The sequence below is a fragment of the Petaurus breviceps genome, unplaced genomic scaffold (assembly GCF_028583685.1).
Source record: "Petaurus breviceps papuanus isolate PSGF00001 unplaced genomic scaffold, PetGlider_PUasm1.0 108, whole genome shotgun sequence".
NCBI lineage: Eukaryota > Metazoa > Chordata > Mammalia > Diprotodontia > Petauridae > Petaurus > Petaurus breviceps.
In genome coordinates, this window is record NW_027185593.1 from 1245269 (window position 1) to 1264052 (window position 18784).

Consider the following 18784-nt stretch of genomic DNA (forward strand, 5'->3'; position numbering starts at 1 on the left):
AGGCGGGGACTGAAGGGAGCGAGCGGAGCTCCGGCCTAAGTGGGGGGTTGGTGGGGTAGTGTCGGGCACGCGCGCGGCGGCGGCGGTTCCTGGTTGAGCGTGTAGATTATATAGGAAGAGGAGGAGGCTCGGGAGGGAGGCTTTCAGGCGAGGCCCTGGTCGGGGTCGCGGCGGCGGCGCGCGCGCTCTTGCGGCAGGTCGGTTCGGTTCGGGCGGCGGGCGCGGCCGGGCCTTGGGCGCGCGGGTTCCGAGGTAGGCGCGAGGCCGCGGGCGGAGCCGGGTCCTCGAGTGCGAGACCAGGCCGGAGCCGGTGAGGCGAGGCGAGGCGAGGCGGAGCGGCGGCAGCGGCAGCAGCAGGCCAGGCCCCGGGCGGCGGCGGCGGCGCCATGAGCGTGGAGGCGTACGGGCCCAGCTCGCAGACGCTCACCTTCCTAGACACTGAGGAGGCCGAGCTGCTGGGCGCAGACACCCAGGGCTCCGAGTTCGAGTTCACCGACTTCACCCTCCCCAGCCAGACCCAGACGCCCCCCGGAGGGCCCGGCGGCGGCGGCGGAGGCAGCGGCGCGGGCGGGCCCGGAGCCGCGGGCGTCGGGGGAGCCGCGGGCCAGCTCGACGCGCAGGTGGGGAGGGTCGGGGCCCTCCCCCTCCGGTGGGCGCCCGGGGGGGGGGGGGGGCGCTCCCCAAGCCAGGCCTGCTCAGTACTCACTCCCCGCCCCGGGGGCCAGGTGGATACCGAGGCTCTTGTCAAGGAGGAAGTGACTCGCCCCGAGGTTAGGTAGGAAGTGGGACGAAGGGACGGGATTCTGAGCCGGACTCTTCAGTGGAGATCTGACCCATTGGGGAGTTTGGGGGGCGGAAGAATCCTCCCGCGCCTTCCCAGCCTCCCCCCCACACTTTGTAGACGCGTCCGTCAGGGAGAGCGCTGTGGGGGAGGGGGTGCCCTTGGAGAAGAGGGGTCGTTTGGGGGCTTGGGGTGGGGGGCACCTACTCCAGGGCTCCGCAGCCACCCAGCCTTTTCGGGGGAAGTGCAGCTGACAAGAGATTTCCTTCCTGCTCCGAGGCAAGAGAAGCTCCCCTCGTTTCTGAAAAGCGAGATTGGGTTGGGGTGCTCAAGCAGCTTCCTGCCCTCCCCAGCTCCTTCCCACCTGTTCTTTCTCCACTTTGAAAATAACTCACCTAGCAGAGGGTGTTTTGCCCTGAGCCAGGTCTCCTTTTCTCTCTTTTTCCAGGAAGCTAAATTTTGCTAGGCCCTCGTTGTGTAGGGGACAGCTCGGTGTTCGGCTCTGAGGGGTTTTTCTCCCTCAAATCATAGAAATACTATTTTTTTTTTAAATGTACGTGGAACTTTATTTATAATTAAGTGATTTTTTTTATGCGGGGTCTTAGCAAGGTTCAAATGTATGTATTAATGATGGGTCATTTTTCTCCGTATTGACTTTACTTTGTTGAAAAGTTTAACCCTTTATGGAAGCAACAGGTATTATAACTTTCACTTTATGAAATACTTCAGAACAGATACACTTCCTGCTACCTGGATTTGGATCTCTTTCTTCCTGAGTACAGCCGTCTGTTCTTATCTGATTGGCCCCGTCCTGTCTTTGGTTGGTTGTTACCTGACTCCTAATAGCTGTGTGACCCTAAGCAAATTAATGTCTTTGAGCCTTAGTTTACTTATCTGTAAAACGAAAGTAATATTTGACCTACCTTTGTAGCATGTTAGTGAAGAAAGTTGTTTGTGAGCCTTAAATATTTTCAACACTTTGAGTAAGAGCTGGGAGCTTTTTTTCTTCTTTTAAAATTTTAAACAAAAGTTGAATTCTCTTAAGGTTGACAAGGAGCCTGAGCTTCCCAGAGATGATAAGAGTGACATGCACATTGTACTTTGGGGATTGAGTATAGTGGAACCTTTTGGATCTAGATCTTTCTTAATTCAAGGCCAGTGATCTTTTCATTACATCATACTACTTTACAACATTATTTCTTTAAAGGTGGCAAGCTGGTGGGTGGGGCATCTGGGTGAACAAGTGTGCAAACATGTTCTGGCTTTTTGCAGGTACTGAAGGAGGATTTGCCTAGAGAACTTGTGAACTAGAGAGAAGGATGGTAGAAATTTCCAACACTAGTGTTAGTGCTCTGTAAAACATTATGCCTGTAGATCACATTAACCAAAGTTAATAAACCTAATTTATAATTAACCTTTATGCTCTTTGTATGGCAGAGAGGAGAGTATGAAGAGCTGGGGGGAGGGGTCATTTTGACTGCTCATATAGTACTTTACAATTCACATGGTAATTTTTAGACATTATGTCCTTTAGAAGTACTTAAAATGGTTTTTGTTAAGAAACACTGTAGTTCAGATTACAAATGGCAGCTCATATTTGTGGAAATTACCTTGATGGGGGCAGCTAGTTGGTGCAGTGAATAGAGCACCGGCCCTGGAGTCAGGAGGATATGAGTTCAAATCCGGCCTCAGACACTTGACACACTTACTAGTTGTATGACCTTGAACAAGTCACTTAACTGCAATTGCCCTGCAAAAAGAAAAAGAAAGAAATTGATGGAAATGTGTTCTCGGGTAACATGAATAGTCTACCTGTGCTTCACAGCCAGTATGTCTAAAGTAACTTTTGTGGTGGCAACGTTGTCCAGCTTATAGATTTTGTTGCTGATATGCTTTGATAGCTCAGAAAGCTCCTGTTTGGTTTGTCATTATCTGATAGTAGTTGTTTGCCTTTTGAAATAATTGGTTATTTTCATAAAGATAAAGATTAACATTTCTGGTGACCAGAATTCAAGTCATTAAGGTGATTATTGAAGTAAAATTTGATGTTATTGTTAGCAGAAAGTTTTTCTGCATTAGTACTTACTCAACTATGATTTTTAAAGAAATTTCCTTTAACAGTGCAAAGATACCTCTACTTCAATTTTCTACCCCTATTTAAGGAGAAAAGATGAAGATTTAGGTTTTTGTAGGGGAGATGAGGACCTTGATTGATAGGGATATGGAGAAGCAAGGACAGTTTTGGAAAGATCGTCAAGGTATATACATAATCAGTATGTCTTTTGTAGCTATTGATGTCACCAGGTACTTCAAAACCCTTGGGAGCTATTTATCTTACCTGAATTTAGGAGTTAGTGATGTAATAAACTGTAAGAAAGGCGATCTTAAACTAGAAACCATTGAGCTTTTTTATGAGAAATGATTCAGGATTTTTAAAAAGGAGTGATTTTTATGATCTTGACACCTTTGAATAATAAAATAAAAATTCTTTATCATGTGAGGTACTGGTTTTTTTACATTACTCTTGACTTTGCCTGTTTGAATTATCATATATCAGAACTAGAAGAGACCTTTAGAGAACTAGACGATGATCTTTAGATCATCCAATCCAACTCCCTAGTTTTGCAGATGGGGAAACAGACCTGAGAGGGTGAGTGAATAAGGGGGAAATCTAAGTTATAATTCTCCTGGCCTCCAGTCTAGTTTTTATCATATGGTTTATTTTTTTTTTTTAAGACAAACTTAACTGATTAAAAGATGGAGAGTTGTTGGTTAGAACAGGAGAATGGGAGCTGGAAGCCTGCTGTATCCATTACTACTGTATATTTGTAAAACTGACCTGTTTCTTATTAAAACAAGACTAATATTTGTTAAATTTTTAGAACTTATAATGGAAAAAGATGGTGTATGTTAAAAATAAAATTGACCTTTTTAAAGTATCTTCCTGTTTCCCAAATGAAACAATTTCTAGATTTGTCATTTTCAGAATATTACAAACCACTTAGTTTGTCCCTTGTTGGTTATTCTTGTTATCGATGTGCTTTCCCGGAAATATTGGAATTATTGCAAAATAGTCTTGTAAGTTCTGAAAGTTTACATGTAACAGAAATATAATATAGTGGAAAGAGCATGAGACTTGGAGTCAGACTATCCTGGAGTTTGTTTTAGCTATCCCTCAAATCTTGTTAACTTTGTCTACCTGAAAACCTTAGTTTCCTCATCTATAAAAATGAAAATAATTTCAGTACCTACTTAATGAGGTTGCTCACTTCACACTGAGAAAAAGACAGCCTCACACACAAGGTATCACAGTTTTCTTTTTCTAGGTTTCAGATGAGACAAGAGATCTTCTGCAAACCTGATTAAGCAAGAACTAAAATGAGGGTGTGACAGGGTATGAGGTTTTTCTGTCCTTTTTTTGTAGAGGTAATTTTTGTGTGTGTGGTTTTAGTTTTGTGAGAGATCTTCTTGTCTGTTTCCTAGCCTGAGGTTAAACAAAAGGCTCTTGATTCCCAATTACCTCATCTTAAATCTAACTTTTAAATGTGTGTTGGTGGCAATTTGTTCGTTAAGGAAAATTGATGCAGCAATTGCAGTGGTCTTCTGTAGATTTTTTAGTTCATTTGGTAATAAATTTTTCTTTTTTGTATTTAGGGAAGATGACTTTAATAGAGTCTATAGTAGCTCCAAAAGTGGGTTTTGACATTTTACAACAGCATGATTTTTTTTATTTTGGCTTTGTATTTATGTCATCATTCATTCTGCAAAACTGTTGTTATTGGTCAAATAACACCTCACGTTTGTATAGCACTTAGACAACACTTTATATACACATATCATTTTTTGATTCTCATAACTATCCTGCAAGATAGGAATTGTACAGAAGAAGAAATTGAAGCCAGCTTGGTATTGGCCCAAATATAGGCCCCATTCCTCAAATGAAATTCCTTTCCAAGTAGGAAATATATAGGCATACACTAAAAATAATGATAATAATATTGCTTTGTGTATCTGACCATAACATGAGTTCGATATTTGGAAAAATATGCCTTATGTTTAGAGCAATATTTTAAGTGATAAAGTCCAAGTTTTCTAACTCTGGGTCTTGTGATCTTTCTGTTACACTTTGCTGCCTCTTTCAAAAACTAGAGAAAAATGTCAGCCTTGCAGTAACTTTATCCTTCCTAACCCAATGTGTACAGCATTTTTCCTCCGTGATGTTTATTGAACTAGCAGGATTTGTTTTCAGAGTTTAGTTATCCAACTGGGAAAGGGGGGAAATCAAAAGTTTAAAAGAGAAGAGTGATGCCCTCAACTTGCTTGAACTCTTTTAAAGGGAATGAGAGTAGAGTCATAGTTTTTTAGTATGAACTGGACCTTAGAGATCACCTACTCTAATCTCTTCATCTTAGAGAAAGAAACTGGGACTTGTAGAAATTGTGATTTGCCCAAGGTCACAAAGATAGCAGAATTAGAATTCAAGCCCTGGTCTTCTTGAAAGCCTCCACACCTGTCACTCTGCCATATAACTGTTTTCTGGCCATTCTAACATGGTTATTTTCTAGATTGTACTATTAGAAATATCAAAGGATGATAGTATTGTATCCACAGTGCTTAAACCTTAGCACATATGAGTACTTAAGTGCATATTCGTTGGAGAAAATCTTTGCATCATATATCTCTGATAAGGGTTCGGTATCCAAGATATGATATGATATGGCACAAATATAAAACATCTAAAAGCTGTTTTTCAGTGCATAAGTTGTCAGAAAATATGAACAATTCTCAAAAGATGTGTAAACCCTTAGCGACCATGTGAAAGATTGCACCAGATCACTAATAATAGAAATGCAAATCAAAAGAGGTACTTAGTATAAGTAGAAAAGAGACCAGTGTAACTGGTATCAATCAGTCAGTTTCTTCATAGTTGAAAACCTACATGTTAGGACCTAGTATCAACCTAGCCTTGGAAAGAGCTTGTACTTTAGCTGGAAGACAGCTCATTAGTGAAAAAATAGGTCTGTTCAGGGCCATATAAGACAGGGTTTCTGCTGGTTGAATTTTAGCTGTGATGAGAGTGCATACACAACAAAAAAGTTGTGCCTTGTTTGTTAGTACTTGCAATTACAGTAGAACTTCTGGGAGAATCTTGCTCTCTCTCATTTCTCCTACTCTTTTCCCAAGACCTGTTGATAAGATTTCCCTAAGATGTCTTTATATCTAACCCATTCCTATCTTCTTGCTTTTACCATCTTAGAACAAGCTCTTTACCATTTACCTAGACTCATTGCAATAACCTCTCACTCTACTCTATCTGCTCCCTTCCTTCCTATTACTACCAAAATATTTCTTGATCATAGGTCATGTTTTTCTTGGCCAGATACTCAGTGAAGGATTTTTTAATTTGCTTTCCAAGTTCAGATTCCATTGTGTGACATTCAGCATTCCATAATTTTGCATAGCCAGTCATTCAACATCTTTTTTATCATTCTTTTCCATGTACATTACACTACAGAGTATTTGCTGCCATCTAAACAAGCACTGTTGGCTTTTACTTGTGCTGGCTGGTTCAGTATGCCTCTAAAGTCTCTTTTTGCTGTTGAATTTCTATTCGTGCTTGTTTTTCCTATAAAACCCAACTCAGATGCTGGCTCTCTTGGGTGAAATTACTCTCCCTTGGTAAGTAACTTTCAGCCTTGGATCTTACATGGAACTTTCATCAAATACTTATTGTTGGGCACATAACCTCTTAGGTCCCCTGCTAAATAAACTACAAATTGCTATAGAGTAAGAACTGTCTTATCTAAACTTTTATCAACTTGGCATTCACTTATTAAGTACCTTCTGTGTGAGGCTGTTTGGATAAAAACTGAAATAAATTACTTGTACTGGACGTCCTACTTGTATATCCCTTTGATGGGCTATACAGGCAGAGTAGTACTTTATTCTACACCAGGTCTTCACAACCTGCAAAAAATGTAGAGGATGCAGACCTGTTCTACACAGTCACTAGTTCTCTCAAAAACCCTTCTTCCCCTTCTAGGTGCTTTTCTTTTTTTTGCCTTTTTTGAGAGGGAATTTTGGGAGGGAATCTAGGTGCTTTTCTAGATGTTTTGTTGGCTTTTTTTTTTTTTTACCCCTTTTAGATGGTCTTGGTCAATATGTACTTTTTGACTTTTTTTTTTTTAATTTTTTGCTTTTTGGAGGGGGGAAGGCAAGGCAATTGGGGTTAAGTGACTTGCCCAAGGTCACACGGCTAGTAACTGTTAAGTGTCTGAGGCCAGATTTGAACTGTTGACCTTTCAAAATCATTTCATATATATTTTCATATTTGTAATTTTTAGTGCAGAAGTATTAAATTAATATCGCAGTTTATTGTTTTCCAACTGTAGATATGAGAGAACTAGAAACAGCTTTTACTTCAGATAAAAATCACTGTTGTTGGGGGGTTTTTGTACCGAGATCTTCTTTCCTTTTTATCATATTGTTAAGATATAGTTCCAGCAATGACATCACTGGGTCAAAAGGATCTGTTTTCATGACTGTTAGTGATATTGTCAGATTGTTACAAACATTTTGGAAAGCATTCTAGTCATGTGTAGAGAATTTGATTAAGGAACAGTAAGTACATGCTGAGGTGTTGAGGTAACAATGTGTGAGAACCAGTGAGAAGGTGGGTGGGACTGGAATGGAGTGTTGGGCATGAGGAATCAAGTTGAGTAGATAAGGTGGCATTAGGATCTTGGAGGACTTGGAAGGAACTTATGTTGGGGAAAGTAATTTGAATAGGGGAGTGACATGATTAGTGTAGAAAGAGTAATTCAACATGAATAATGGTGATTGGTATACGATAGTTTTGCTAGTGCATCTTTTAGGGGTATTGTTCATTGATAATTTGTGAATTGTAATTATTGGAATTCTGGGGCATCTTTATGTGTTATATTATAAAGAATCTGCATTTGGAAAAAATAAGGGAGTAGCAATCCTTTCTTAACATTTGTTGTTAAACATGACACCAGTTTGATAGATCAAAACCAGATGCCCAGTGTATTAATAATGCCTGTGAGTGTGTCAGGCTACCTGAGGTTGCTAAGTGCTGAGCAGTTGGGCTGCATTGCATTCGAGAAACTGAGACTATCACATTTCCAACAGACTTAATTCCTGATTAGCAGAAATGCTTCATGAGAAAGGGAACAACCTGGACCTTTGAGAAAGGTGGTTTCTTGGTTTTCAGAACCATTCTTGCCCATCAACTAGTTAGACCACTAATGTATATTTGCACATTTAGCAACACAGTCTAAATATAACAGGTGTTCACTCTTTAAGGTGAGGGTTTTAGTAGACTGCAGGTTCCTTGGCAGAGTAAATATAGGTTTTTTGGGTTTTCCCCAGCACTTAGCACAGTTCCTATCACATCTTAGGCACTAGCTTGTTAAGTTCGATTTGAATACCAACTACATTTTAAACATTGACAAAATTCCTAGAAAACACATTAAGGCTTCATAGAATCTTATTTGTTTTTTTCTTTTTGGAGGGGGGAATGCAGGGCAGTTGGGGTTAAGTGACTTGCCCAAGGTCACAGGGCTAGTGTTAAGTGTCTGAGGCTGAATTTGAACTCAAGTCCACCTGACTCCAGGGCTGCTGCTCTATTCACTGTGCCACCTAGCTGCCCCAACCTACATAGAATCTTAAAGGTTATGTACTCCAGTACTGGTTTCCCCAACTCAGACTATACTTTATAGCCTCTCTGTCTTCTATAACCTTGAGTGCTAGAAGGATGGTAATTTGGAGTATAGGAGAATGAAGAAAAAAGGCTCCCTTGGAATAGGAGAATGGGATACCGGGAGGGAGCGAGGAAGTTGCCTTGAGAGACCCTGTAGAGTCAGAGAAAACTCACCTGGTCAACTTCAATGGCTTGTCCAGAAGATGAGAGCAAAACCAGTTAACCAGTTAAAAACACAAGCTTGGTGTGGAACTGTGCAAATGATGTAAAGAGTGGTAACCCCAGCATGGACATTTCAGGGGAAATGGACAATAAAAAGGAAGCTTGAAGTTGTATTGTGCAAAACAATAGCTGACATTTATACATCACTCACTATGTACCAGACATTGTGTTAAGTCCTTTACAATTATTATATCATTTGAAAAGAGTTGATTCAAAAAATAAAGTCTGGGGGGACAGACCTGCTCTGGTTGATAGTAGGTTCCTGCTCAGTACTTATTTTACCATTTTCTCTACTAAGGAGGATGATCTTTGGACTGGAAAGACAGAATAAAAATGGCTTGATACCTAAGATAAGTAAGGACAAGAGCACCTAGCTGCCCTCGATGAGTTGTAGCCATGTGGTCAGATGAAGTATATCCCAAGGCCTTGATTAACAATCCTTGAAGTCTGTGGAGGATTGGAAAGGTACTTTAGGAATGGTGCAGGGCAAATATTCTATTAAAGGCTTTCAGCTGTCTGTTAGTGAGCTTGACTTTGATTTCTGGTGAAAGTGTAGGATGTATTATTAAAGGAATGGTTAATGCACATCCCCAAAAGAAAATAGTGCTCACAAAAAGCCAACACGGCCTCATCATGAAACGGTCATGCTAGACTAACGTTCCTTTTTTGATATGGTTATTTCTGTGATAGAGCAAGCAAATACTATTGATAGAATGGACCTAGTCGTTTTTTTTTTTTTTCTAGTAAAGCATTTGGCAGTTTTTCCTGCTATTCTTATGGATAGAGATGGGATCTAGATGACAGTACAATTAGGTGGTTTTAGAATTGGTTGAAAGTCCAACGTTGAAGACTTAATGGTTGAGTAGTGACCAGGGCACCTAGTTGGTGCAATGAATAGAGCTCTGGACCTGGAGTGAGGAAGACTGGAATTCAAATTTAGCCTCAGACACTAGCAGAGTGACCCTGGGCAAGTCACTTAACCCTATTTACCTTGGTTTCCTCATCTGTAAAATGAGCTAGAGAAGGAAATAGCAAACCACTCCGTTATCTTTGTCAAGAAAACCCCAAACAGGGTCATGAATACTGGGACGCAGGTAAAATGACAGAACAAGTGACTCAGATCTCCATTAGAGGGTTGTAGGGCTCTCTTTTTGGCTAAGCAGTTTAATTAATGACTTGGATCAAAGACTATATAACATGCTTATCAGATTTGTGGTTCTGTGAATTGGTTTAAGTTTTATAAACTAATAAGGAAGGGCCTTTTGATTTTATGTAAAGGTTTTGTATCCTACACTTCAAAAAAAATTTTCAGTGGATTGGTCTTAGTCTGTAGAGCAACCATTAGGAAGAAACTGATCTAAATCAGTCCTGACACAAGATAGTATTCCTGATGAACTGTCTTCTAGCCTCTGCTTGAAGATTTCCAGGGATAGGAACTTGCCCCACCCAGGAAGCAGCCCTTAGCATTTTATTGCTCTAATCTTTAAGAATTTTGTCTTTTGACTGATATATGTCACCCTGTAACTTCTGACCAGTTGTTGATTGTGCCTTCCCTTGGGATCATTTAAATTTACTATCAGTCTTTTTTTTACCTTGCTTCCTGGTTAGTGAATTTAGTTGTGTTTAGCAAGGAGTTATTGGTTCTGATCTTTAAACAAACACTGGAATGGCAGGTTTCATTTTAGGACTGACCTGATACTGAACTTAGGTCTTTTTGAGGGAAGCAAGTTATTTCTTAACTAATGAATAAAAGGCCAAAACTGCATTGTTTGCTTTTAGATTTCTGATTGAATGAGAGAAGCCAAATGACTAGTAATGTTCCTTTTCTTGGTGTGGTATCTGAGGTCATGCAGCTGTTTAAGTGTCAGAGGCTGGATCTGAACCCAAGTGCTGAACCTGAAGTCAGGAAACTGGTTTGAAATCCTGCCTCTGACACTTAGGAGATGTTAGTTGTAACTAAGGCCTTACTTCTGAGCTTTTAAACTTCCTCATCTGTAAGATGGGGAAGATGAAACCTGAAGTACTTGCAGGGCTGTTATGAGGCTTAAATGAGATGACTTTGTAAAACACTTTAAGAACACTGTAAATTGGGGCAACCAGGTAGCACAGCGGGTAAGATCACCGACCCCAGAGTCAGGATGACCTGGGATCGAATCTGGGTTCAGATACTTAGCACCACACTTAGAAATAACTGGCCCTGTAACCTTGAGCAAGTTACTTAACCCCAATTGCTTTAAAAAAAAACCCGTAAATTTCAGTTTGTATTTAAAATATTGTTCAGTATCCATTTAGAATGCCATGGTGAAAAAGTGGACTTACTACCTTCTACCCTGTTCATAGAGTGGTCCTTGTTCAGTGGTGCCTCTCCAGTTCCCTCATTTCCCCGTTTCCGGTTAGGCCACCGGAGGGTGAAGTTAACTTAAACTCAAACCTTGTTCATGTCACAGTTATTGTTGTAAAGTTGTTTTCAGTCGGGTTCAACTCTCTGCAACTTCATTTGGTGGCAGAGATACTGGCATGTTTTGCCATTTCCTATTCTAGCTCATTTTACAGATGAGGAAACTGAGGCAAGCAGGGTTAAGTGACTTGCCCAGTGTCACACAACTGGTAACTGTCTGAGGCCAGATTTGGATTCCGGTCTTCCTGACTTCAGGTCCTGTGTTCTATCCACTGTACTACCTCAGTGTATCATAGTACCATAACTCAGTTACTTTGTACATTCTGCTTCAGCTCTCTGAATTCCTGATTTGCCTACTTGTAAATGTCTTAATTGTTTGTAAAACAAGAGCTAAGGAAAGGACTCAGCAAACATAGTTGCAGTGGCATTTAGAGCTACTCAGATTATTTTGAACATAATTACATATCTGATGTTCTGGGTCATGGGTTTAAATTAAAAATCTAAGGGTAGTGTGAGTGCTTATGTCTTAGGGCCATGGCCCCTATGGAGTCCAATGTGATCATTATATTTCTCTCATTTGTACAATGTTAGTTTAATTACTAGAAAATAGAACTGACTTAAGCAAGGCCAGTAGGGGAACTTTAGAGACTACCTAGTACAACTGCACCAGTGGGGTTTTAAAAAGAGGGGAAAAAAAAAAAGAAAAGAATTGGGTTCCTGTGAATGTTTTAAACTGATAGCTGGTACAAAAACTAGAACCTGGGAGGAGTTGTTCCCATGCTCTTCCCAGATCCTCCTAAGGGTGTCAGAATGATTGTCAAAATGTGCTACAGATTAGATAAGGCTTGGTAGTAGAGGGGTGGGTCCTAGATGGGTTTTTGTTTGTTTGTTTTTCCTTCCACAATTTAGTGTGTCAAGAATTTGTGACCAAAAGATAATTTCTGGAGGATACTTTTGTGCTTCTTTTCTGTTGAGTCATGATATCTTTCCAAGTTGCAAGGAAGATTTAGGATTGTTATAAGTTCTGCCTCCACAACATATCCTGCATCCATCCCATTCTGACTACATTCAACCTTTTGAGGTTTATTTCACATTCCTCTTAAGCCAAACTGTCCTCTTTGCTGTTCCCCAAATTCAGTATTCTATTTTTCTACTTACCATGCCTTTATATAGGTTGTCTCCCATCTTTTATTACATTCCTTTTTCACCTCTGCCTCTTATATTTCTTGACTTCTTTGGATATTCCCTTGAGGTTGGGGACTGCTTAAATTTTAGCTTTGTCTTCCCAGCATAGTGCCTCACATCGATTCTGTTTCCACAGCTTTTCTATCATCTGTTCCCTTCTCACTGCTCACATATCCATTACTTTGGTTGAGTTCTCATCACCTCTCTTGTAGGCCTCCTGATTGGTTTCTGATTAGAGATAGGTAAGTGGCACAGTGGACAATCAGGAAGACCTGAGTTCAGATTTGACCTCATACTTATTAGCTGTATGACTCTGAGCAAGTCATTTAACCTCTTTTACCCTGTTTACATAAAAGGTAAAATGGGAATAATAACAGCACTTCCCTCCCAGGAATGTTTTGACGATCAAATGAGATATATGTAAAGCACTTAGCACAGTGCCTAACTCATAGTGGAAACTATGTAATGCTTATTACTTTCCCTTAACCTTTTCCTGCTTCAGGTCTCTCCCTACTCCAATCATCCACACAGCTGCAACTGATTTTCTTTAAATATGCCTGACCATATCATCCCTCTCCTTAGCAAACTCCATGGGGTTTCTGTTGCCTCTAGAATAAAATAGAATTTTTTCTGTGTGCTTAAATTTCTTCACAACGTGGTTTCAACCCACTTTCCAGGTTCATTATATGTTACTCCTCTTTCTGCACAAGTCTAGCCAGATGAGTCTTCTTGCTGTCTTCATATACAACTCATCTTCTCTATGATTTTGCAGTGACTGTCCCCTCTGCCTAGAATTCATTCCCTTTCATAGAATATTTTAATTTCTTCAAGATTTAATTTAATCACCACCTTCTATATGAAGCCTTTCCCTACTTCACTTGGTATTCTCCCTCCATAAATTACCTGTTATTTATTTTGTATTTAGTCTGTATTTTCTTATATGTGTATATGTTGTCACCTGTGGTAGAGTGCACTTTGAGATCAGCAATTTTTTTTTTTGGTCTTTATATCTCCAGTGCCTAGCACATAGTAGGAATTTAATAAATGCTTGTGATAATTAGATTAGACCTGATGGCCACATTGGAAGGTTGTATAGAAGAATGTTCTTGCTTTACTTGGCTCCAGAGGTCAGAACATGGAAGAAATAAGTAGAAATAGATATTTCAATGTGTGGGAAAATTTTCTTACAGCTAATACTGAAATAAGCATGTTTGAAAAGATAGTATGTTACCTGGAGGCCTTTCAGTTGAAGTGGTTGCTATTCAGACATGGGCTAAACTTTAAGGTCCCTTTGAGCTCTGATAATTTCTAATGCTATAGTCTTGGTGAGTTCCAACAGTCAGAGGAGTCTCTAAATGTAAACTTTGCTGGGGGGAAAACACAAGGGGTAAGTATGGAAACATAATCTAAAGGAGGTAGAACAACTCATTACTGTTTTGTTAAGGTTTGCAGGTTTTTTTGGATGGTGCTGTGATTTGTTATTCAGAACTGAACTTCCTGTATAGGCAGCCAAATGTCTTGGTAGCCAGAGTAGTGAAAGCTGAGGTCAAATCCACTCTTGGGCAATTTCTAGCAAGTCACTTAACCTGTCTGCCTCAGTTTCCTCATCTGTATAATGAGTGTGATAATAATAGTACCTTCCAGGGCTTTTGTGAGGATTAAGTGAGATAATTGTAAAGTGCTTGGCACATAGTAGGTGTTCAGAACATTTTTCTCTCTCCTTCCTTCCTTCTTTCCCTTCCTCCTTTTGAAATTTACTGCCTTAGAGAATTGGGGGTGGGGGGAGGCGGCATGGTGTGGCAGTTACCTGCTCGAAGCCAGTATGTATCAGGCAGGTTTGAACCCATATTTTTCTGACTGCAAGACAATCTCTGTTCATTATACTGTGCTGCCTCCTATTCAGATTCATTTTAAAAATCAAATGTAAATAGTTTAGATTTTAAAATTTTATTTGGAGATTTGTACCATATTTTAGTTATTGGGGTTTTTAAATTTTTTTTTATTAAGCTCTATTAAAATTTTAAGCAGTGACTCTAAGGTCAAACTTATCCAGAGGAGAGCAACCAAACTAGTTAAGGGTCTGGACTTTATAGCATATAAGGTTGAAGTAACTTTGGAATGTTTGGCTCAGAGAATTAAACTCAGGAAATACAAGAGCATGGTCTTCAAGATGCAGAATTAGAGGGAAAAGATACATGAAGGTGTACAAAGAGGTACCTGAAGATTTAGGCTTGACTTAAGAGAAAACTTCCTAGCAATTAGAGCTTTCCAAGAATGAAATGGGATGCCTATAAGTCTACAAGAAAAGTCTGTGGGGCCATCCATGGGTATGTCATTGAGATGATTCTTTTTCCTCTAGGCTGGACTAGATGACATCAGAAGTCCCTTCCAGTTCTGAAATTCTGTGATTCTAATTTTGGTTTTCAGCTTTTATATTTTTTTTTCCCTTTCTTTTTGGAGGGCAATTGGGGTTAAGTGACTTGCCCAAGGTCACACAGCTAGTTTTTGTGTTAAGTGTCTGAGGCCAGATTTGTACTCTGGTCCTCCTGACTCCAGGACTGGTGCTCTATTCCCTGCACCACCTAGCCACCCCTATGTTTGTTTCTTTAAAAAAAAAAATTTTTTTAATTTTTATTGCTATCTTTTGTTTTCAGGTCACCTTCATTTCAGAATGTATCCCTCCCCGCCCCTAGCCATTCCTTGTAACAAAGGGAAAAGAACAGCTCATCAGAACTAACCATATCATCAGAATCTCTTATCTTTGTAAAGAAGGAGGGTTTTGCATTATCGAAGGACATTAGACCTGTTTTGCAGAGCATTATGGGGGAACACAAATAGTATCCAATTCCTGCATTTAAGAGGCTAGATTTCTTCTGGGGATTGGGGGTGAGGGTGGGGGATGGAAGGAGCACATAAAGTTAACAAACATTAAAAGTGCCTGCTATGTGCCAGATACTGTACTGTATACCAGGAATACAAAACCAGAACAATCTCTGCCCTCTAGGAGCTTAGATCCTATGGGGGGGGGGAATAATAAAAAAATAAAACTGAAAAGTTTTATTGATGTGTTTTATTTTTAAATTACACCCACATAGAGATCATCCTGCTCCATATGTAAACATAAAACATAGTGTAAATAAAGGGATGGGAGAAGGGATAAGTTCTGAAGGGGATGAAGAAAGGGCACTGCTGAGGAGGTAGAACCTTGAAGGGGAAGCCAGGCTGACAAGAACCTGAGGGAAGGAATGGGGAGGACAGACTGTGCAAAGGTGTGGTGGAGATGGTGTAGTGTGTGAGGGGGAATGCCATGTAATTAGCCGGGAAAGATGTATAAAGGACTTTAAATGCTAAAAAGAGTAGAGTTATTATTTTATTCTAGGAGTTAGTTTCTGTTAGGAGTTGATAGATTATCTCATAGACCCTAAGGAGTCACTGAAGCTTTTTGAGAAGGGGTGTGACATGATCAGACTGGTGCTTTAGGGATAACAGTTTGGCAACCAGTAACCTCTTTAACATTCCCACTTTTCCACTTAACTTCAGTGTTTTCCTGTCTACGTACTGCTTCCCTAAGTGCCTAAAAACATGTCCATGTCTCCTTCATCAAGAAACCCTCACTTGATCTGTTCATTCCTGCTCGTTGTCATCCCTTATTTCTCCCCTCTTTTATGGCTAATCTCCTTGAGAAGACCATCTACAAGAGATGCCTTCATTTCCTTTACTCCCATTCTTTTCTTAATTTTTCAAAGTCTGCCTTCTGACCTTATCATTCAATTGAAAATGTTCTCTCCAGAGTTACCTATGATCTTTTAATTGCCAAATCTAAAGGAATTTTCTCAGTCCTCATCCTTCTTAACTCCTGAAGCCTTTAATTCTTTGATTACTTGTTTCTCCTTGATCATCTCTTCTCTCTAGGTGGAGAGAGACTATCTAAAGTAGATTTATTATTATTTAATCTTCACAACAATCCTCTGAAGGAAACTGAAGCACTTAGTAGCTATGAATGTACCTAGGAACACTGAACTAAGTAAGTGTCTTGAGGCTAGATTTGCACTCAGGTCTCAGTGCTCTAGCCACAGAGCCACCTAGCTCTTTCCAGGCAGTTCCAAGACACTTTCCCTACTCCAGGCATTTTCACTGACTTTCTCCCATGCTTTGAATGCTCTGCTTTCCTGGATTATCTGGCTGCCTTCAAGTCTCACCTAAAATCTCACCTTCTTAAAAAAACAACAACACAAAAAGCTTTTCCTAATTCCTGTTAATTTCAGTGTCTTCCAATGGATTATTTTCAATTTATCATGTTCATAATTTATTTGCATGTCATCTCCCCCCTTTAAACTGTGAGCTCCTTGAGAACAGGGACTGTCTTTTACTTTTCTTTGTAACCCCAGGGCTGCTTAGCTCTCTGCTTGGAATATAGTAGGTGATTAATGTTTATTGCCTGATTGGCTAGGAGGGTGAATTAGGGAAGGAAAGTCTTTCCTTTTCTTGATGGAGACAGGGAGACCAATTAGAAGACTGTTACAATAGACGACATCGAGGTAGTTGTGGCCTTTCTGAATTAGGGATAGAGAAAAATGGGGACATATGCCAAGATACCAGAGGATAGAATCAAACACATTTTGGCAACAGATTGAATTGGGGCAGGGGAGTCAGGAGGACTCTACAAGTTGTAAGCCTAAGGGACTGGAGGAAGAATAATAGTGTCCTTGACAGAAACAGGGGAATTAGGAAGGAGGGTGGGTTTTCAGAGGGAAGGACGGGTTCAGTTTTGAACATGGGGAGTTTGAAGTGCCCATAGGATATCAAATTAGAGCTACAGAAGTAGAGTTGAGGAGGGAAGTGAAAGCTACATGTGTAGGTTTTGGAGTTGTGATGATTTTGCATATGGGAACTGATGAGATGTGTAGAGAGGAGGGTCAGAGTCCTGGGGTACCCCTGGTGTGTGGAGCATGACATGGAGAGGATGAGCTAGGGAAAGGAGATTGAGAAGGATTAGTGAGACAGAGCAGTGTTGTGAAAATTCCGGAGAGTATTCTTTAAGATTATGTGATCTAGAGAAATGAGATCTCAGATAAAAGCCTTTTGATTTAGCAATTAAGATATTGTTGGTGATCTTGGAGTTCAGTTTGAGTGGAAGAATGGGATTGGAGAGCCAGTTTGCTTAGGAACTGAGAAAGTAGTGGAGGTTAGGAGTATAGATAACTTTCCAGAAGTTTGTCAGTAAAGGAAAGGATAGAGAGTTTGACAAAGGCAAGGAGCAATGCTACTACCGTGTTTCCCTGAAAATAAGCCCTCCCCTTACTGTGTAAGATTCCTCTAAAATAAGCCCTCCCCCGAAAATAAGACCTATTGAGATTGCTACTGTAGTGAAGGTGATTCCCCTGCGCTACACGCTACATTAAGGTACCCTCTGTATGCACCGTCCAGTCCCCCCCGCCCCCGTGAAACGCCACGATCCGAGCTGCATCCAATCAGAGCTGCAGCAGTGAGCGTGTCATCCTGTTCTTCCCCAGTGATTTGCTTATTGAATAAAGGTACATTTTTTGGTTCACATTTACCTGTTTATTAAAATTGCTGTCAATGTTCATTAAAATAAGCCCTCCCCTGAAAATAAGCCCTCTGGTGTTTTTCTGTCCAAAAAAATTAATAAGACAGTGTCTTATCGGGGAAACACGGTACCAGACTTTAATAAATTGATGCTTAAAAGTTATGTTCAGGAGTAGAGAGATATTACTAATCTCCCACCACTGTTTGACTCTAATCACAAGTAGATTTTCTTTGTGACATTTGGTTTCCAGGCTACCTAAAAAGTGGAGATATTCCAGGTACACTTAATGTATGACTGAGCTAGGTGAAGGTCAGTGTCAGAAGTAGATGGTACATGAATTTATAGGATTGGAGAACTAGGAGAGAGGGGAGCATGGGCATCATCTTGGGGAATGGAGATGAAAAATTCTGAGGGTCTCTGAGAAACCAATCATTACTTAAGAGATTGTCTCCTGGTTTGAATTATCTGAGCCTAGACTTCTTTCCATTAGTACAGGTAATTGAAAACTGACTGGACCTTTTACATAGGTCATCTCATTTGTCTTCCCAGTAATCTTGAGAAATTTTAACTGAACATGTACTTTAATTCAGTGATAATATTTTAGCTTATATATCCCTGGTACTATGCTGGGAGCTAGAGATATGAAGATGAAAAATGACATATTTTCAGGCGTCTGGGGAAGGGACTGAGCATATGTACAAAAGCATAAGGTGTAAAATGTAAAGGAGGCAAAGGAGAAGTCACTGTCAGCTGGAATCATCAGGAAAGGCTTCAGGAGAAAGTGTAGAAGCTGAATTGGAGCTATAAGGAAAAAAATTTCAGTGGTTGGAGATGAAAAGTCTTGGGAGATGAACTGTATGCCTAAATAGAGAAGGAAAAGTAGAGGAGGCTCTGTAAGCATTTATTAACACTGTATGTGCTAGGCAC

The 18784-nt window shown here is 40.3% G+C and overlaps 1 protein-coding gene across 1 annotated transcript in view; it reads left to right on the plus strand.

Annotated features, from left to right (window-relative positions):
• The first annotated feature begins 295 nt into the window (after positions 1 to 295).
• Positions 296 to 18784, plus strand: part of UPF1 (UPF1 RNA helicase and ATPase) — a 60493-nt gene continuing 42004 nt past the window's right edge. Inside the window, exon 1 of the mRNA XM_069067584.1 lies at positions 296 to 620. Within this exon, the coding sequence (XP_068923685.1) occupies positions 387 to 620 (234 nt within the window). The 5' untranslated portion in view covers positions 296 to 386. The remainder of the gene's footprint in view (positions 621 to 18784) is intronic.